Consider the following 21,386-nt stretch of genomic DNA (forward strand, 5'->3'; position numbering starts at 1 on the left):
CTAGGACCATGAGACGAATTCTCCCAAGCTTTGGTCCATGATTAAACTTACCATCTAGAGATATTAGTCATGTCTATAAAGCGGAGAATTTGTTGATCCTGTGACTGTTCTGTTCTGAATTTCTTTGCCTGGCAGTCACATCAATGATAGTTATGTCTTTTTCTGGTCAGCTTTGTAGTCTTACAGGAAATAGTTATCAAAACTATGAGAATTTGTGGAATCAACGTACCGTCTGTCTTCCTCTGTGGTCAGGTTGTGCTTAATATTCCAGTCGCATTGAGAAGCTGACTTGTTCAGTACTCCTGTCTGGATGGACTTTGCATCAGGATGTTTGGTATTTGATTTGGGCCCCAAACTTGTAATGGTTATTGGTGGCGGGGCTGGCTAACACATACTTTGTCAAAATACCTGCAATATGCTACAAATTTTAAAAATGTGGAGAACTCTGGGGAGTTTTATGGACTTACCCCTCCGATTCCTCTTGTTCTTCCCACTTGTGATTAATCTTAAATGAACTGTATGAGATACTGCATTTCATGTAAGGGGCTCTTTCATGCTCTTCACCAAATCAGGCACCACTGTATCTTTCCTGCTCTCAGCCGCGTTCTGCTGAATTAATTTGGTTTCCTTCTCTTGTTAGGTAGGAAGTAGCTGTTTAGGTCAGCATAGCTTTGTCCATGATTTCCTCTTCCCCCACCTCTGCTTTCAAGATGCATGAAGAGAAAGGAACTCTGGTCCAAAGACTTGAGAGAATTAGTTAGAGACTGTGGGGTAGACTGCTACTTGTTTTCTTGCTGCTCCTAAAAGCAAAAGTCAAATAAATAAAATAAAATGCATTAAATAGCATTTCAGAGTGAAGTGCTTTTATAAACCTATTGAAATTATAAATGACTAGGCCATGGAAATGAATAAATGCTTGACCTCTAGGTTCCAGATAGGCGAGATGCCTATTCGAGAGGATTTTCAAATGGTTCTCCAATTACTTTTTGTTCAAAGGAACTTTTCTTCCTTGAATAAATGGAATTTTTAATAGAAGCCCTGGGCCTTTCAGTTGCCAGTTTGCAATGCAATATTTGTCTCCATCTCTGTAAGTGATCCCGAAAGAGTAGCCAAGGTTCTCAAATCTGCAGTTCTCCTGAGTGATTAGTTCCCTTTTGTGACTCTTGGGTTTAGTGCTTTAGTTGTTGAAGTTGTTTTTTTTTTAAGTTATGGGAGTTCAGATTGCTTTTTGCCTTTGGGATTCTAAAGTTTGGGGTGGGATCTTTGTAACATGTTGGGGTGTGGGATTTTAGAAGTTACAGAAGGAAAAGACTTAGAATTTGATTTGTGTGCTTAACACATACATGAATGAGTGAGATCCACAAAACCGCTGTTCCTGTCTTTCCTATTCTCTGCATACTTGAAGATTTAAATCTTCTTGAGGGAATGTCATTTAAACTCACTTTAGCATAGCTGCCTTTTCTTTATGGTCTGTGGTTTAAAGATTAATGTTCATACTCAACAAAATCTTTTTATATCTTTTTTCTGACTCAAATTTATTATTGTTTAACAGAAACATTGTAAGACCTAATTTATATATTATTAATATCAACATCTTTCTTTCCATTAGTTGTAGAACAAGCAGGAACAGGGACCTCTGACTCAGCTTGACCACAAGCTACCTTTCCAGGAGGGAAAATCGTTAAAATGCTTGAGCCAGCTTCTCATGTCTCCCTAAAGCAAGGTTTCCATTTTTACCTCTCCTTAACTTTCCGTGGCAGGAACCTTCAGCCTGTGGTGCCATCCCAAGTTTGAGGATCGCTGCCAGTCAGTGGTGGAGTTCATTAAGAGGGCCATCATGCACTCCAAGAATGGGAAGTTTCTCTATTTCTTGAGATCCAGGGTTCCAGGTAAGGCTATCGTTAATTATTTATTTATTTAACTTACTTGGGTATGATCAAGCATAATATCCACTCCCCACCCCTCCCCTCCCTCTTCTCTCACAGTTATTCAAAGCTTTATATTAATTATTTAACTTACTTGAGTATGATCGTGCAAGATCTCTACCTCCACTCCTGCACCCAGTTCAGTTCAGTTGCTCAGTCACTCAGTCGTGTCCAACTCTTTGAGATCCCATGAATCGCAGCACGCCAGGCTTCCCTGTTCATCACCATCTCCTGGAGTTCACTCAGACTCACGTCCATCGAGTCCATGATGCCATCCAGCCATCTCATCCTTGGTCGTCCCCTTCTCCTCCTGCCCCCAATCCCTCCCAGCATCAGAGTTTTTTCCAATGAGTCAACTCTTCTCATGAGGTGGCCAAAGTACTGGAGTTTCAGCTTTAGCATCATTCCTTCCAAAGAAATCCCAGGGTTGATCTCCTTCAGAATGGACTGGTTGGATCTCCTTGCAGTCCAAGGGACTCTCAAGAGTCTTCTCCAACACCACAGTTCAAAAGCATCAATTCTTCGGCGCTCAGCCTTCTTCACAGTCCAACTCTCACATCCATACATGACCACAGGAAAAACCATAGCCTTGACTAGACGGACCTTAGTCGGCAAAGTAATGTCTCTGCTTTTGAATATGCAATCTAGGTTGGTCATCACTTTTCTTCCAAGGAGTAAGCGTCTTTTAATTTCATGGCTGCAGTCACCATCTGCAGTGATTCTGGAGCCCCAAAAAATAAAGTCTGACACTGTTTCCACTCTTTCCCCATCTATTTCCCATGAAATGATGGGACCGGATGTCATGATCTTCGTTTTCTGAATGTTGAGCTTTAGGCCAACTTTTTCGCTTTCCTCTTTCACTTTCATCAAGAGGCTTTTTAGCTCCTCTTCACTTTCTGCCATAAGGGTGGTGTTATCTGCATATCTGAGGTGATTGATATTTCTCCCTGCAGTCTTGATTCCAGCTTGTGTTTCTTCCAGCCCAGCGTTTCTCATGATGTACTCTGCATAGAAGTTAAATAAGTAGGATGACAATATACAGCCTTGACGTACTCCTTTTCCTATTTGGAACCAGTCTGTTGTTCCATATCCAGTTCTAACTGTCGCTTCCTGACCTGCATACAGATTTCTCAAGAGGCAGGTCAGGTGGTCTGGTATTCCCATCTCTTTCAGAATTTTCCGCAGTTTATTGTGATCCACACAGTCAGAGGCTTTGGCATAGTCAATAAAGCAGAAATAGACGTTTTTCTGGAACTCTCTTGCCTTTTCCATGATCCAGCGGATGTCGGCAATTTGATCTCTGGTTCCTCTGCCTTTTCTAAAACCAGCTTGAACGTCAGGGAGTTCACGGTTCACGTATTGCTGAAGCCTGGCTTGGAGAATTTTGAGCATTACTTTACTCTAGCATGTGAGATGAGTGCACCCACTCACCTAAAAAACCCCCAAGCCAGAAAGACTTAAAGCTTTTTTTCCTGGCTCTTTTAGCCTCCACTCTTCCTCGAGCCTAGTGGGTAATGTCCTGTCCTTATATGTTAATCCCCCAAGAGCCTGGTGGGCTATAGTCTACGGGGTTGCAAAGAGTTGGACACAGCTGACTAACACACATATTGAGAAGGAATCTTTGCTTCTCTGATCACATGAATGAGAAAACTGATCCTGCTTCTGATGTCTCGGTGTCATGTATTCACGTTTAACTTTCAGAGGTCTTTCCTTGTCCCTGATCCAGGCATCTCATGTTTACAAGTGAAACAGAGGGCTCTCGGGTCATTTTCATGGGAAACTGGGAAAGTAAAAGAGTCTTCACTAGAAATGGGAGTGTCAAGGAGGCTGAATTTAATAGCACTATTTGTACTAAAATTTCTGTCAGAGAGTACTTTGTTGTGTCCTGTATCCCTGCCAGTATTGAATTCAGAGACTAGTCTTGGTTTGGGAGCACTGGCAGTACCTATCCTGCCCACTAAATAGGGGGTATCTATATCATCTCTGTTGAAGGCTGGGGCGAAGGGATGGTTTGGAGGAATCTGCTTTTATAATGTTGGAAAAAAGTAAAATGAGGAATTTGTAAGATAGAAACAGAACTTAAAATGAGAACATCATGCTTTCCCACTGAATCAAATTAAGATTCTTAAACTGGGTGTCAAGAAATTGCTCTAAAAAGAAGTTATAGGGAAGCCTCCGGCAGAACATCAGCAACATCTGATGATATGAGGAACATCAGTTGAGCCAGGTTACAGGAATGTGTTTTATAATCTTGGTGATTTAAATAAAGCATGACAGGGTGTGAACTGTATTAATTCTCACTTCATTAACTACTTGCCTCAGTGCTGTCGACACAGTTGGGTCTCATGCAGTTGACTTGGTTAAATGGAAAAAGTTAGAATCCTTTCTTATAGGAACTGATTCTGCCTAGCCATTTTTAGAGTTTGTGGCTTTGGGGGGTGTTTATTTAATAAACAAACAGTATCAAATAAACTCAGTATCAAAAATAAGCTACTTCTGTACCTCAGAGAGGGATTCTCAGGTGGCTCAGTGGTAAAGAATCCCCCTGCCAATGTAGGAGACACAGGTTTGATTCCTGGGTTGGGAAGATCCCCTGGAAGAGGAAATGGCAACCCACTCTAGTATTGTTGCTGGGAAAATCCCATGGACAGAGGAGCCTGGCGGGCTACAGCCCATGGAGTCGCAAGAGTCTTATGCGACTGAGCACGTACACTACCCTCAGAGAGCTCTTGGCTTCAGAAAGGGGACAGGTAGGAAGAGAAGGCGAGAGCCCATGGTAAAGTCCATATAAAGCCTGGTGGTGATTGACAGGGACAGGGTGGGTAGTCATCTCTGCTTGTGGGTGGATCCTCTCAGAGGATTCTGGAGTCGGGAGCATGTATCACTTGTAGAGTACTGAGAGACTTCATGGAATCTTGGACTCCTCAGGTGTAGCTCATTTCATTCTACAAATGTGCCTTGTCTGCAGAAAAAATTTTAAGTAAGATTTTTAACGTTGCTGAAGGTTAGTACCTGCAGTGATTGCTGCTATTTGTTATGTGCCTACTTACCATGTGCCAGGTATTTTGTCAGGATCTTTATTTAAATATCTCTTAATTTCTTGCAACAGCCTCAAAGTTAGCTAATAGATTGGTCTCTTGGAAAAAAAAGTTCTTTTTTTAAATTTTGTCAATGAAGAAACTAAGGGTGTCTCAAAAGTGAAGCCACTTACTCTAAAGGTTACTCAGCTAATCAGTGCTGAAGCCAGGATTCAAACCAAGGCCCAACTGACTCCAACTCCTGTGCTTTACTTCCCACCCTCTGCTATGGGGAAAAAAAACAGCAGGAAGCAAGTTGCAGATTGAGTTTCCTGGCATTTATGGGGAGGATGTAAAGAAGTCAGAATTGTGTTTATCTGTGGATAAACACAGTGGTGAGTGGAGAGTGTCTTTCTAGGATACAAGTAGGATATCTATTTGCACTTAAAATTGTAGTCAAGTTGAGAAGGGAAAGCAAATTAGTATTTGCCCCTCGACCATAAGTGACTTCTCTTTGAAAGATTGGGACAAGAAGGCGAGGTCATTGTTCTCCTTACCACTGTGTGCTGCCTCCCTTTGCTTATCAGCGTTCTCAGCATTCTGTGAGGCTGACTTTATTAGGGGAGAGGATTCCCATGAGGAGGTGGTGGTCATTAGATTTAGGTTGAGCTCTGTCAGTTTATACCAGGGATTATAACTCAGGGGATGGTAAAAGGAGCCCTTTGTTTAGACTTTGGGATGCTGATAACTGCCTACAAGGGCCTCGTATTGTTTCATTTAACCCTTATGAGATCCCTTGAGGGAATGTTACAGTCCCTCCCTCCTTTTTATCTTTTTAAAAATACAGATTACGAAACCGATGCACAGTGAATTACAGTCAAGATGCAGAGTCAGGTTTTTCTGGCCCAGATCTAGAGCTGAATGTACTAGCAGCATATCCAGCCTGGTGTAAAAGGAGGCCAGGGATTATAGGGATTATAAAGCCAGGCCTAATGAAAGTTTTAGATGGCACCAAGTGAGGAGCAGAAAGAATTTAATCAGTAGAATAACTAGCAATTGAGGGAGGGGTCATTGGTGAAAAGGATGGCCTCTGAGCTTGGTTTGCCCCTTATCTCTTCTCATGACAGTGTTGGAACATGGTCATGATAAATCTGAAGTTGCTGATTTATCTCAGTCTGGTCCGATTCACAGTTGTAAGCTAAACACCTAACACCAAGCAGCAGTCTCCAGAAGAGAATGTGATTGGATTAGCACAAAACTTCTGATGCTGGGAGAGCTAGAACTCAACTTGAATGTGTTCTTCTTAGTTGGAAGAATCTCCATCATCTCTGAAATGCCTAAAAAGAAAATATTTTTTTGTTTTTTTAATCACACTTTGAGTCAGACACTCTAAGGAAATCAATTGCTTCCTCTTTTGCACCGTCATTAAGACTGTAATTAATTGTTCAGTGATATGTTTTCCTTGTATCTCAGATTTCTCGATTCAGTCCTGTTAACAGACATTTGGGGTTGGATATTTCTGGTCTTCAGGGAATAGTTTGTTGTGGGAGAGACCTGGGTGTTTGGGTGCTCAAGACCTGAAAAACATTCTTTTTACTTTTTTTCTGAAAGAGATTCATCATGCCTGTGTGCATGGGTGCTAACTTGCGTTAGTTGTGTCTGACTCTGCAGCCCCATGAACTGTAGCCCATGAGGCTCCTCTGTCAGTGGGGTTCTTCAGGCAAGAATACTGGACTGAGTTGCCATGCCCTTCTCCAGAGGATCTTCCCAACCCAGGGATCGAACCCATGTCTCTTATGTCTCCCGCATTGGCAGCTGGTTTCTTTACAACTTGAGCTACCTGGGAAGCCCTCATGCCTAACCCTGGTCCTTTTAGGGGAAAGAGAAAAGAGCAAAGTGGCTGAAAATGGGATTTGTGCACGCTACCCTGGCATGAGGAGAGGAAAGTTCTTAATGACCACTGTTGTTTCTTGCCTTTCCCTTTCAGCTGCATTGGTGTCTTATGTTGGACTTATCTCCATTTCTGACCTCTTCTGTGAACATGCTTTGGATATCAGAGCTCCAATTGTTTGCTGTGTTTGGGGGCAAACAGTAAACAGTCAAGTTGGCACTTGAATATCAGAGAATTAACAGGTTTCAAATTGCTGTTTGTGAACCTAAGTCTAAAAATAACACAATTAAATAGGCAAGTATATATGGTCATTAAAAGAAAACAGTCAAATAATTGTATGCTACTATTATCCTGACCTCTTTAAGTGCAAATCCTATAGTACTGTCTTTGGGAATAAATAATTAGGTACATAAATTACTTTTGTCTCTGAAACGTCATGTTGAGTTTAGCAATATTACAACCAACCTTCCAAAAGCTTTCTGTTCATCATAGTCTAATTTACTAAAGACTATATTTAAAGCATATGAGTGAAAAGGTAAAATTCAAAGAGGCATTTGAACCTAGAATCATTTTAAAACCACTTGAGTTTAAATATATGCAAGAGAGAAATGCATGTGTGAATTTTTTTTAATGGTGTATGAGGAGAGGGCCAACCAGTGGTGTGTGTGGGTGGATGAGGGCTTTTGTTGTTCGGTTGCTAAGTCGTGTCCAACTCTTTGGGACCCCATGAACTACAGCACACCAGGCTTCTCTGTCCTCCACTAATCTCCTATCATTTGCTCAAATTCACGTCCATTGAATTGCTGATACGATATAACCAACTCATCCTTTGTCGTCCCCTTCTCCTGCCTTCAATCTTTCCCAGCATCAGGGTCTTTTCCACTGAGTCATCTGTTCGCATCAGGTGGCCAGAGTATTGGAGCTTCACCTTCAGCATGAGTCCTTCCAATGAATATTCAGGGTTGATTTCCTTTAGGATTGACTGGTTTGATCTCCTTGATATCTAAGGGACTCTCAAGAGTCTTCTCCAGCACCACAAATTGAAAGCATCAATTCTTCAGCACTCAGCCTTCTTTATGGTCCAACTCTCACATTCATACGTGACTACTGGAAAAACCATAGCTTTGAATATATATGGACCTTTGTTGTTAAAGTGATGTCTCTGCTTTTGAAAACACTGTCTAGATTTGTTATAGCTTTTCTACCAAAGAGCAAATGTCTTTTAATTTCATGGCTGCAGTCACCATCCACAGTGATTTTGGAGCCCAGGAAAATAAAATCTGTCGCTGCTTTCCCTTTTTCTCCTTTTATTTGTCATGAAGTGATGGGACTGGATACCCTGAACCTAGTTGTTCTTACGCTGAGTTTTAAGCCAGCTTTTTCACTCTCCTTTTTTGACCCTCATCAAGAGGGTCTTTCGGAGAAGGCGATGGCACCCCCCTCCAGTACTCTTGCCTGGAAAATCTCATGGACAGAGGAGCCTGGTAGGCTGTAGTCCATGGGGTCGCAAAGAGTCAGACATGACTGAGTAACTTCACTTTCACTTTTCAGTTTCATGCACTGGAGAAGGAAATGGCAACCCACTCCAGTGTTCTTTCCTGGAGAATCCCAGGGACGAAGGGAGCCTGGTGTGCTGCCGTCTATGGGGTCACACAGAGTCAGACACGACTGAAGCGACTTAGCAGTAGCAGTAGAAGAGGCTCTTCAGTTCTTCTTTACTTTCTACCATTAGAGTGGTATCATCTGCATATCTGAAGTTTTTGATATTTCTCCTGGAATCTTGATTCCAGCTTGTGATTCATCCAGCCCGGCATTTCACATGATGTACTCTGCGTAGAAGTTAAATAAGCAGGTGATAGTATACACTCTTGTCATACTCCTTTCCCAATTTTGAACCAGTCAGTTGTTCCTCGTCCGGTCCTACCTGTTGCTTCTTGACCTGCATACAGGTTTCTTAGGAGACAGATAAAGTGGTCTGGTATTCCCATCTGTAAGAATTTGCCATAGTTTGTTGTGACACACACAGTCAATGTGTTAGCATAGTCAGTGAAGCAGAACTACATGATTTTCTGGAATTCTCTTGCTTTCTCCATGATCTAACAAATGATGACAGTTTGATCTCTGGTTCCTCTGCCTTTTTGTAAACCCAGCTTGTACATCAGGAAATTCTTGGTTCACATACTGCTGAGGCATAGCTTGAAGGATTTTGAGCCATAGCTGTGCTAGCATATGAAATGAACACTGTTGTTCGGTAGTTTGAACATTCTTTGGCATTGCGCTTCTTTGAGATTGGAATGAAAACTGACCTTTTCCAGTCCTGTGGCCACTGCTGAGTTTTCTGTAGTTGCTGGCATACTGAGGGCAGCACTTGAAGAGCATCATCTTTTAGGATTTTAAATAGCTCAGCTGGAATTCCATCACCTCCACTATCTTCGTTCATAATAACACTTCCTAAAGCCCGCTTGACTTCACTCCAGGATGTCTGGCTGTAGGTGGAGTGACCACACTATTGTGGTTATCTGAATCATTAAGATCTTTTTTATATAGTTCTTCTGTGTATTCTTGCCACCTCTTTTTAATGTTTTCTGCTTCTGTTAGGTCCTTACTGTTCCTGTCCTTTATCATCCTCATCCTTACGTGAAATGTTCCCTTGATATCTCCAATTTTTTTGGAGAGATCTCTAGTCTTTCTCATTCTGTTGTTTTCCTGTTTCTTTGCTTGTTCATTTAAGAAAGGCTTCTTACTTCTCCTTGCTATTCTCTGGAACTCTGCATTCAGCTGGGTATATCTTTCCCTTGCTCCCTTGTCTTTTGCTTTTTTCCTTTCCTCAGCTATTTGTAAAGCCTCCTCAGACAACCACTTTGCCTTGTTGCGTTTCTTTTTCTTTGGGATGGTTTTGGCCACTGCGTTCTATACCGAGTTACGAACTTCCTTCTATAGTGCTTCAGGCACTCTGCCAGATCTAATTCCTTGAATCTATTCGTCATCTCCACCATATAATTAAAAGGGATTTGATTTAGATCATACCTGAGTGGCCTAGTGATTTTCCCTACATTCTTCGATTTAAGCCTGAATTTTGAAATAAGGAGCTCATGATCTGAGCTTGTGTTTCCATCGTGTAGTGGTCAGCAGGTCAGCTTTACATGCAGAAAGCCCTGGTTTCGACCCCCAGGGGAACCAGCCCCTGAGGATGAGGGTTACAGTGCTTTAAAAATGTAAGTGCTGGATTTGAAGGGATAGGGGTGAGAAGTCAAGGACCAAGAGAGACTGGCCCTGAATCAGGAAGCTGTGACTATCTGACAGCACCCCCGTTAGGACAGCCACATGGGCAGGTGCTCCGGGAAACTCCTGGAGAGCCCTCCTTTGAGGTTCCCTGGGCTAAACTCTTCCTCAGACAGAGCAAGTGCTCAGGGAAGGCCAGCTCTGTTGGTTCTGTGCTGTGAGCAAATTCTCTAAGCTCAGTAGGCCTCAGTTTCTTCATTGTGCAGTGGTGGGTAATAGTGGTATCTATTTGGGAGCACAGCTTTGAAGACTGAGCTAAATAATTTTAAGATAAGCTTACTTATATAGCATGAAATGTATTTCAATTTTTTTTAGAAAGTCTGTTATTAACAACCATGAAAAGATTTTGGGAGACAATCTGTAAGCTTTAATTTTTTCTTTTCATGGCTTCAAACATCATTTTAAAACTGTTTGAAATTAAACTCCAAAAATAGATATTTTATTTTCCAACAAGTTGTGTCTACGGAGTTTCATTTGATTCAACAATGGTTGAGAAAAGAATTCTTTCAAAGGTTTTGCAACTCAGATTCTTTGTGAGAGCAGTTTGCTTGTTTACCTTCCATAGTCCTTTGTTTATTGAAACAAGAGTATTCTTTATGCACTTGAAGTGTTTCAGTGTCCCTGCCGTTGTGGGTGTCTCCATTCTGTGGCATTGACCCCTGGGGGTTGGAATTTCCCAGCATGGAGCCTGCTGATAACTGTGATGGAACATGAGTGTGGGGCTTCCATTGGGCCTGACTGGCTTTAGTCAGCAGGCACTTGTACACAGAACAGTACCACTTCCAGCTTGCCCAAGCTACTGTAATTGCTTTTAAAAGTATTATCCTGGGCTTCCCAGGTGGCGCAGTGGTAAAGAATCCACCTGCCAAGCAGGAGACACAAGAGATGCTGGTTTGATCCCTGGGTTGGGAAGATCTGTTGGAGAAGGAAATGGTCAACCCACTCTAGTATTGTTGCCTGGAAAATTCCATGGACAGAGGAGCCTGGTGGGGTACAGTCCAAGGGGTTGCAAGGAGTTGGACACAACTGAGCACACACAATTAAAGTGAACCTTTAAAAAAAATAATTAACCAATATGAATATTATTTGGAAGCTGTTTATCTAAAGAAAAAGTATCATCATCTTTTTTTCTGTTCCTGTACCCAACCTAAATTTTCAGAAGTAAGAAGGGTGGTTGGTGGGGGTGGAGGAGTAAAAGGTAGCTAAACCTGACTGTCCTAGCTTGAAGTAAGCGACCGTGTGACCGGCCTGTAAAATTTGATCCTAGCTGCTGCCTTCTGCTTACTGTCTCTCAGTTGGAATTTGGTGGGGACCCCTCTTAACAGCCTTTTTGAGTCCTCACCTTCAAGATACTCTAGATGCTAAACAACTGTCGCCCATTCCCAACAAGGATGCCTTTGACTGTTGTCCTTGGGCCTGAGATTGGCCACTTGGCTCCAAGCAAAGTCTCTAGCTCGGCATTTTTCACTGAGCTGTTTGAAGAGCAAGACTCTCAGTTGTTAGAAGTCAGGCTGGGGAAGCCCCCTGACAGAGGGTGGGCTCCCCTGAGTATGAAATATGGTAGCAGTACTATGGAAACCAAGTTTTGTGGAAGGGCACTTTTGCACTGAAGACCTATGTGAACTGTAAAGAAGCACCATTTCCCTTCCCTGGACTCTCTTCATAAGGAAGATTAGATACAGTTAGCTGCCTTGTCTCATCTGAATATTTCTCTCGGTTTGTTCTTGAAGGACTGCCGCCAACCCCAGTCCAGCTGCTCTATCCAGTGTCCCGCTTCAGCAACGTCAAATCCCTCCAGCACCTCTGCCGATTCCGAATCCGACAGCTCGTCCGGATCGATCACATCCCGGATCTCCCACTGCCTAAGTATGACGGGGTCTTTAGAGCCGGAGCGGGGATGGAGGGTTACTCACAGTGTCAGCGAGGCCTGCAAGTGGAGTGTACAGGCAGAGCCTGGCAATTCACAGGCATCATTTTTCACTTCTCCTGTGTCTTAGCACTTACTTAGAAATGTCACAATACAGCCAAGAAGGAGGAAGGTGTGTACGTGTGTCACTTTCCCTCTGCAGACTCTGTGAAGCGTAGAGTGGAGATGGTAAGAGGGAGGGAGACAGAACTATAATGAGTGAGAAAGTGGAAATTTTCTCAAGTTGGCAGACTCTTTGGTGTTGTCTCAACCATATAGGGAATGAAAAGAAGGGAGGGTTGAATAAAGGTGATCTTTCTTTTTTAAGTTCTGTATAACACTTGTGTGTACCCCTCTTGTATTATTCGTAGGCCTCTGATCTCTTATATCCGAAAGTTCTACTACTATGATCCTCAGGAAGAGGTATACCTGTCTCTAAAGGAAGCGCAGCTCATTTCCAAACAGAAGCAAGAGGTGTTGGAACCTTCCACGTAGCGAGGGGCCCCCTGCTGGTCACCACCGAGGGTATGCATACTCTGCCTCACTGTCCGGCCTGGTCTCTTCCTGGGCAGTTATCCTGCACTGGGCCTTGCCCCCTTCCTCCTGCCCCATGCACATACCCCAATCCAGGCATCCGTCCAGAGTGTTGCCACATCTGATTACGGAGTCCCGGGGGGCACATACCCCAGAGGGGAGAAGAACAAATAGACGAGAGGCTTGAGTATCTGCAAAGCAATGTGCGTGCTAATCACTGGCTATATATAAAGAGGAGGACATAGAAGTGCAGCTGTTGCACAAATGACATGTAAAGCAGGAAACCAAAGGGGAAGGAAACGTCATCAAAGGGAACACAAAATGCCCTTAATTGCAATAAGCATGCACTTCAGTGAGAGTTCCCCTGTCCCCTGGCTGGGAATGTGGGGATGAGGGAAAAACGGCTTGCTCTTCTGTTTAAAACTCCATCTGGGCCACTGAAAAGTAAATTGGTAAAAAGAATAAATGAATTAACTAAGGAATTCATTTATATAAGAGTGTATCCCATTGCTATACTGAGTTTTATTTATTTGTTTTCCCATAAAATACCTTGGAATACTGGTTTGTACAGATAGATTCTAATTAGTCTTGGGGATTCCCTAGTGGTCCAGTGGTTAGAGCTCTGTGCTTCCAGTGCTGAGGGCTCCGGTTCGATCCCTGGTTGGGAAACTAAGATCCCCACATGCCTCGGGGCTCAGCCAAAAAAAAAAGTCTTCTTAAGTTACATTTATGTGAATATTGAAAGTAGAGGTAAGTAGGGAACAGAATAGCCAGAAAGTGGTGACTTTGGTAGTAAGGGTTATGTGTAAGAGCTCACGTTGTAGAGATCTACTGCTGGGGTCAAAGACTACCCTCACCCCTCTCAGTGGGGAGTGTCCTTTCTAAGGACTGAATTCTTCTAACCTCATCTGTTTCTAATCCCATCCCCCATACAAAACAAAGGGGAAAAACCCATAGGTGTGACAGCTTTAGAGTGGAAAGGGGGCTTTAACTCTTCCCACCCTCTCAGCTCTCTTCATAATGGGAGAGAGTGACAACTGGTGTTTTTGTTCCATGGGTGTTTTTGGGCCATGGCTCAGATGACCCCAGCTGTGTGTCTCCTCTTGGCTCTGGATGTCTCTGATCCTGTGCTCTTGAGGGGAGAGCATGTGAGCCAGGACTAGCCAGGGGAAGAGTAATGAAGAGAGATCAAGAAATGGTAACTCCGGGAGGCAGTTAACTTTTAACTTAAAGGATCCTGGGCCGGATGTGCAGTTTCTGTGTCAAATCTTCAGTTAGAGGCATACCTGGGAGATGTATCATGGGTTCTGTTCCAGACCACTGGAAAAAAGCAAATATCACAATAAAGCAAGTCACATGATTCTTTTGGTTTCCCAACGCATATAAAGAGTTTTATCTACACTATACTGTGGTCTGTTAAGTGTGCACTAACATCATATCTAAAAAATCTACATACCTTAATTTAAAAATATTTTATTGCTAAAAAATGCTAACCGTCATCTGACAATGTGGAGTTGCCACAAACCTTCAACTTGTAAAAGCGCAACGAAACAAGTTAAATGAGGTGTGCCTGTATTGGCAAGTTGTGTGCGCTCAGAAGTGTCTCCTAAAACATTTAAGGGCTCTGTTGTCTAGGAGGGTTTCTCTGTTTGGTGGCTTTGCAGTGATTAGGGTAGGGAACTAGGGGGACCCACCTACTCATCTGCACTGTTGAAGAATAATTGGGACCGTTCAATTAGAGCATTGCTTCTGTAGGTGCTGTGCTTTAGGAGGGGCCTACACGAGCACGTGCATATTCAGAGAAAGGTTAGGGGTGGTGTGGACTGTCCACACTTCATAATGCAGGGGATAAATGATTATCACCGACCAGAGAAGTTTTAGGGTGAGAGGGGCTTGGAGGCCAAAAGAAGTGTTTGATAGATTTTCCTAAGAGTGATCAAACTTATTCTGTGTGGTTCCAGGGGGCAGGGCAGGAACACAGAGTAAGTTATAAACAGAGTTCAGTCTCCAGTTTTATTTCTGCTTTATTTTGTTTTTGGTCGCACTGCGCAGCATATGGAACTTTCCTGACCAGGGACTGAACCTGTGCCCCAAGCAGCAGAAGCTCGGATTCTTAATCACTGGACTGTCGGGGAAGTCCTCAGTTTATCTTTAGAAGAACCTTTTGAACAGATCCAAGTATGGAATGGTTTTCCGCAGGAGTTAGTGAGTTCCCCATTTGTTGATTCAGCAGACCTCTATATATTAAGTAGCCAGTATGAATTGGGAAGAGAGTGCTGAACAAGATAGTCAAAGGCCCTGTTCTCACAGAGCTGCAGTTCTTAGGAAGAGATAGCAACAGTGAGTAAGTGAATAGGCTAGTTTCAGTAGACTGTACATGTTGTGAGGGAAATTAAATTGGGTGAAGTTCAGTGGTTAGTGGTAACATGTCATTCATACTTAAGTCTGAATGATCAGGGAAGGCTCTTGTGAGGAGGTGACATTTTAGCTGAGATTTGAGTATCAAGGAGTTAACTGTGAGAGGACCTGGGAGCAGGCATTCTAGGCAAGAGATCCTCTAAGTACAAAAGCCCTGATATGATCAGGCATAGGCTGGGGCTGGCCATTGGTCATGAGCGTGGAGGGGCAGTCATGTGTTAGTAGAGGATTGCACCGAACTCCCGGGGTCTCTTTTTTGCTGTGACGCTGGGATTGTTGCTTATAGCAGAGAATAAGCACCCTGCTGTTCTTGCTCTGAGGACCCCTTGAAAAAACAGGGAAGTTCTCTTGGGAACACTTCCCAAGGGAAAGGCCTTTTAAGATATGAAATTTGGCCATTATGATTTCTCGTTGGTCAGACTTGTTTTAATTTCAGAGTTCTTAGTGGCTACTTGGTCTGTGCATGCTGTTTTCCTGGAGAATTTCTTGCCAGGGCGCTTGCAGTTTTGGGACAGAGTGACAGCTGGCACAGTGCCCTTCTTGAATCAGAAGGTTGACGCCGCACTGGCCTTTGTGATGATATGTCAGCCCTCTTCACTGGCCAGAAGCTGCAGGCTTGCAACTGTCTCTGGCCTGACTCGCCAGGGATTCCTCCAGGGACTCAGTTCCTTTTTCGGTCCCTAGAGCAGGTGGGCCTTAGGGGAGAAGAAGAGGGGAAAGTGAATGGAAAATAAAGGGGAAAGGGAAAGAGAGAAGGGAAGCGGTGTGAGGGGCATCTTTCTTTGTCACTTTAGGACCTTTTGGTGACCAGGCTGTAGGCTGCTCAAGTCTCCATGACAAAGGCCACACTACATCCCCAGCAACCTGCAGTGTTTGTGGAAGCGCTTGGCTTTCCAGGCTCCATTCTCCCTTTGAGCTGTACTTCTCTACCTCCAGAGGCTGTCCTTTGACTCCGTTTTGATTCCACTGTATTGAGCCACTCTCATTTTCCCCTTTTTTAACCTAGGCATTTGGTTGCCAAGCTCCAGTTTCAAAGAACCAAATGAAGCTACCATGAAAAGGAGAGTGAGGAAAACAGGAGGGAGTAGGAAGGATTGGGATCCTCTGTGCAAGAGACTGGTTCCCCTCACCACCCTGGGGCTTGGATGAAGCACACCAGCGAACTCTGAGCAGGGCTTCACCGTGTCACATCCAGCCCTGTGCTCCTGGAGCTGGATGAACTCCCCGGAAAACCGGAAGATGTCTCAACACTGTTCCTTTTTCAGAAGTTTTGTTTTGTATATTTGCATTTCTCAGTACAGAAGATTCACCCTAAAGGCAGCTGGGGTTTGTGCCCATTGGATTGGAAGTGGTGCCGAAGGGTGAGCAGGTCTGGGGGAGGGAAGGAGAGGAGAGCGGGTTGCCAGTGATGGTCATTCAGCTGGTGCCAACGGCAGAATTCCAGCCTTCACATTGACCTTGAAGAAGGGGAAAGAAGGAGTCAGAGTGCAGATCAAGTTGGGAGTTTCTGATTGAGGAGAACCTGCTTCTCTGTAAGCATGGGTAGCTTTAGCAGGAGCAGGAAAGAAAGGAAAGTGGAGCGTCTCAAATAGAAGATGCTGGACAAAACCTGGCACATGGCCCCACTGGGGAAGTAGTGATTCCTCATATACCTTCCTTCTAAGGTTTAGGAACCTAATTTCAGAATCACCTCGCATAGAAGCTGTATTCATTCTGTTCTACTGAATTCTATGACTTCACGTTAGCCCTGTTCCTCTCCCCTCAGCCCCTTCCCTCGAGATAACTTCATTTCACTCTGGTCATGGTAACATCATTCCTATTGCTTCTACCAGCTGTCAAGGTGGTAGTATTTCCATCACCTGAGCAGTTCAGAGCTCCAGTTGCGGGCTGCTGCCGTTAATGGAGCGTGCTTCCAGATTCTTAATGGCAAACGGTACCCATGACTTAGGAGTCAGTGTTCCTTACCTCCATATGTCTGTCAGCTAGTAAGAGGGAATGTGGAGGAAGGTGAGAAAGGGAGCTATTGTGCTCTTCCTAGAGAAAGCTCCCTCATGGCTCAGCTTTAATGGGATGTTTGAGGTTAGTGAGAGGGAAGAGAGCATTACAGCTCATCTTCTTACGTTGGTCTGAAACGGGAGGTAGCAAAGGCTTCTTTATTTTCCTGAGTTCTTTCTAGCAACTCAGACATTTTCCTGAGTTAGATCTTGTTTTGCCCTCCTTTCATTGGGAAGTCTGTCAGATGCTGATTGGAGAGTTGCCTCTTTTCCAGATGGAAGTAGAGGAAGAGGGAGAAAAAATGGCAGTGCTTTTCCGAACTGGGCCATTGTCAAATCACATACCAGTATGAGTTTGCTTTTCTGTAGAGTTACTCTGGGGAGAGGTTTGTTATTAAGATGTGAAAATTGAGCTGTTTGATCTTTATTACTCTTTTGCAGTAAGTGTTCCAGTAGACTGCCTCTTTTGGTTCCCCTGTGTTTATACCTGCCTCATCTAGTGAGATAAATGATGTCAGGTTTGTGGTTTCCTGATGGTTTAGGGTGAGGCCCCAGTGTTTTGGTAATTTACAGGACTGCCTCACCTGGAAACATTGACCTTCTGCCTTACGTCCTGCGTGGAATGACCGTTCCTCCTCTTAGCTGAATAGGGTGGAAACTTGCATTGTTACCTGGCTGTCAAGAGGTAACGCACAAAATGAGTTTTGTAGCATAAACACAGCCCATCTCTGCTCTGCTGTGTGGCACCTCTTCTCTCTTTGGCTGTCGTGGTAGTGTTACCAACCAGTTAAGATAGTGATCCCAGGAATTGGCTTAACCAGTGGGTCTTAACCTCTTGAATGTGCAGATTAACTTGCCATCTTGCAGAAAGTGCCACCCACCAAAAGCCTACTGACTGGAATCTACTGAGATCCTCAAGTGGCTGTTTTGCAGCTACCTGAAATCTTTTTTTAAAAAATTACATTTTAGTGTGTATTTGCCTGGCCCTAGGCTAGCTACTGTGGAAAACACAAGAGGTGGAAGACGTATTATCTGGCCTAAGGGAGCTTTTAGGTGACGGCCACATTTGGAGAATGACTCAGCGCAGCAAAGGAGAATCAAGGGCTGGCTCTAAAGAAATTCAGAGTGGGTAAGATCATGCTAGGCCAGATGGTCTAGGAAAGCTCTGGGGCTGTGAGACTTTGGTTTTTAGGTGAGGGGAGGACACTGAGAAGTGCAGGAACAAGAGCACAGAAGCAAGCATCTGCACAGCGTGTACTGAGCCATGCACAGCCCCAAGGTAGAGCAGTGGCATCAAAGAGTCCTTTTCCTGTGCTGTGGGCTAGACCAAGACTTCCTGGTCACCAGGTAGACGTGAATGCTGAGGGGTTATGATGGCAAGGTAGAGCCCAGAGCCAGAAGTCAGCCAGGGGCCCCTGCCCCTGCCCGTGGCTGGGGCTTCACTGCTCTCAGCATAGCCCCAGGGAGGGAGGCAGAGCCCTGGACTCCTTGTGGTACCAGCGGTTTCCACTGGAGAATCTGTACTCTCAGGTACAAAACCAAACCAGCTGAAGAGGCGTGACCCACCCTCAACCACCATCCTTTCTCCTGCTGGGAAGGGTGGTGTTGACTGTGTCTATGATCTGTCTGTGCGTGAGTCACAGCCCAGGCGCTACCCTACTTCTTCCTCAGTAGAGTGGCTACAGAACGGAAGTGTGCCAGAGGAGACAGGCTCCATCCAGAGGTGAGGAGGAAGGGCACCAGCCCGGTCAGAGTCAACAGGGAGAGGGAGCAGGAGCAGCTGGCTGTCGTCAGCACCTCCCCTCCACCCGCTGGCCGTACCCCCGGCCCTCTACCAGTTCTGTGTAGTGCTAATTGAAAAGCAGTCTGCAGAAGGAACTCGTTCCTGTTTGGTTGTTGTATTCTCAAGTCACAGACTGGAAAAGGCTCTCACTTCTAGGGACCCGTCATTGGTTGTGGCTAGGTGATGCCAGTACCTCGGATCTGCCCGTTTAACCTGCGCTTGTTTATGACTGATCTACTGTAACCTTCCTCAGGACAGGTGTGGGCCACTGTGGTCTAGTGACAGTTACTGCTACAACTTGCTATTACTTGAATTTCGTGCGCTGTGGTCACACAGGAGTGAGGAGGTATGGGGTCTTTGGTGTGGGACTAGATAAATAGGTGACAACTAGGTCTTGGGGACAGTTGGCAATGGCCTTGGCCTGGTTGCCTGCCTGTGCCTATTGACACACCCTGGAAAGCCAGCCCTGGGCGGTAGCTCCCAGCCTCGTGAGGGCGGAGGTGTGGTGGGGAGCCCGCCACCAGTTTCTTCTGCTTTCATGCTTGTCCATGGGGTTGATTCCACAAGCCCCTTATTAAGGTTGGGAGTGACTTGGGGATGGCCACAGAGCCCCTACACTTCCAGCAAGAACTGGCGAGAGGCAGGGTGGTTTGGTGTTCCCAGATCCAAGGGGAGAGACTATAGCAAAGCTGGGTGCCAGCCTTGAAGCCCTCACCCTGCGACCCAGAAGAACATGGCCTGCTTGAAACCCTTGACCCTGCTAGGGAAATGGCGATTGGAGGAACTTGCCCCCTAGGTTGATTCCCAGCTGCCCTCCCACCTCTCCCTAGGGGTTGAGCCCTGAAGTTAGAGGCCTCAGCACTGGGGTGTACAGCTCTGTGGCTGCTGGAAGGAGGTCTGAAAGTCTGTGTGTGTGTGTGTGTGTGTGTGTGTGTGTGTATCTATCTTTATTTGCAGAAGTCTTGCCACTAATGGGGGTGTGGAGAGCATCTCCACTGAGGGGAGACCTGCTTTTGTTGTCCACTTCTAAGAGAATGACATGCCCCTGTCCCTAAGGGAGGAGCTTTTGAGTTAGACATTTTCCCTATGGGAATCCTCTTGGTTTGGTTCATGGGAAAGGGGGAAGTGGAGAAGTGATTTTTAGCTCTAATTGTCGACACAGCTGTTCTTACGCGGAATTTGTGCTATTGCATACATGGAGCCATCTTTCTTTTCACTGCAGCAGTGTTTATCAGTAGTTCAAAATGATTTATTTGCTCCTGGGGAGTAAAACCTTTTTTATTAAAAAAAAAAAAGAAAAAAAAAAAAGCGTGCCCCCCTCCCCCCATGATAGCTATAGGATTATTGGGCCACACAGCTCAAGAAGGCAAAGTCAAATCTGCCAGTCCCCGCGACCTATCCTGTTTTGACATTGAAGTCTTCATGCTCAGCACAAAATGGCAGGAGGCCTTGAGAAGATAAGAGTGAAGCCTTGGGAGGTGTGAGGTTAAGAGTTGGAGCATAGAGACAGAGGCACTGGGGACTCAGATGCTGCAGTTAGAAAAATAGAGTAAGGAACTGTATTTAAATTACCAATTCTCTATAATCTGCCAGGGAAAGACCTTTCTTTACATGCAGATTCCATACTGTCTTTGTCTTTTTCATGCTTCTTGACCTTCCTGGTAGGTGCCCCTGAATTCCTGTTTCCCATCTCTGCCCCTTCTCCCATTCCTTCCCGCTCTGATCCCCCTCCCAGGAAGCCAGTCCTGCATGCTGAGTCTGTGACATGCCTCCACGCCCATTTCATCTTCTTAAGAGGGTACCTGGAATTGCTTCCTCCCCGCTTCTACCCCCTCTTTCAAAATGCTGAGAGGGCCAGGCAAACAGCAGCCAGTCAGGGCAGTGAATGTCTGCTCGCAGCTGGACTGCGATCCTAGTTGCTCCTGGAGATGGAGTGTGATTGAACTTAAGACACTTCTGGTCAGAACCCAGGAGATCACAAACCACACAGCCCCGCAACAAGCTGCATCCTAAGCCCCCTGCTCAGCTCCGGTGGAGCAGGAAGGCTGGTGTGACTACTACATCCCTGGTGCTCCCTTGAGCAGGGACCTGCCCCTCACTGTTAGGCCCAGAACCTTTTCCAAGGGACAAGCATAATCCAGGCACCGCTCTGTGGGCAGGCCTGTTGGAATGCCCAAACTGGTGCTGCCCGTGGCACAGCCACTGCTGTACATTTTTTGGTTGTTTCTAAGGAATTCAATGAAGAGGGGTGTCAATCTGGGCTCGGGGTGGTTGCCAGTTCTTCACCAGAAGGGGAGCCACATCCCCCTGCAACCGCTTCCGTCCTCTTCTGCCACCCCACCCTCCTCCAAGCCAAAGCGCAGCCTGGCTTTTGTCTTCCCATTTAGTTTTTCTCCTTTCCTCAACCGTTTGTGCTTAATTTATTAAAATATTTGCTGTATAATTTATTTTCATAAACTATAAAAAATTACTAAATGGTTAAAATAGACTTGCAGGCCAATCTTAAATGGGGTGGGAGGGTCTGAGGGTGGGGTGGGGAAAGGGAAAGATGTTTTGATATAAACAAAACAAATGCACTTTGGATGTGTTTTGGTATTTTTCTGGGGATAGATGGGGGGTGTTGGGATGTCCCTGTA

The 21,386-nt window shown here is 44.9% G+C and overlaps 1 protein-coding gene across 4 annotated transcripts in view; it reads left to right on the forward strand.

Annotated features, from left to right (window-relative positions):
- The window catches only part of SOCS7 (suppressor of cytokine signaling 7), a 33,800-nt gene extending 13,742 nt beyond the window's left edge, over window positions 1–20,058 (forward strand). For 3 of the 4 annotated variants that reach the window (XM_069543270.1, XM_069543269.1, XM_069543268.1), the window contains 4 exons: window positions 1,761–1,889; window positions 11,846–11,981; window positions 12,393–12,546; window positions 15,980–20,058. In XM_069543270.1, the coding sequence (XP_069399371.1) occupies window positions 1,761–1,889; window positions 11,846–11,981; window positions 12,393–12,516 (389 nt within the window). In that variant the 3' untranslated portion in view covers window positions 12,517–12,546; window positions 15,980–20,058. Of the gene's footprint in view, window positions 1–1,760; window positions 1,890–11,845; window positions 11,982–12,392; window positions 13,916–15,979 lie in introns of those variants that run through there. The other variant, XM_069543271.1, reaches the window with a different exon arrangement.
- The last annotated feature ends 1,328 nt before the right edge of the window (window positions 20,059–21,386 follow it).

Source organism: Ovis canadensis, chromosome 11 (genome assembly GCF_042477335.2).
Source record: "Ovis canadensis isolate MfBH-ARS-UI-01 breed Bighorn chromosome 11, ARS-UI_OviCan_v2, whole genome shotgun sequence".
NCBI classification, from domain to species: Eukaryota; Metazoa; Chordata; class Mammalia; order Artiodactyla; family Bovidae; genus Ovis; species Ovis canadensis.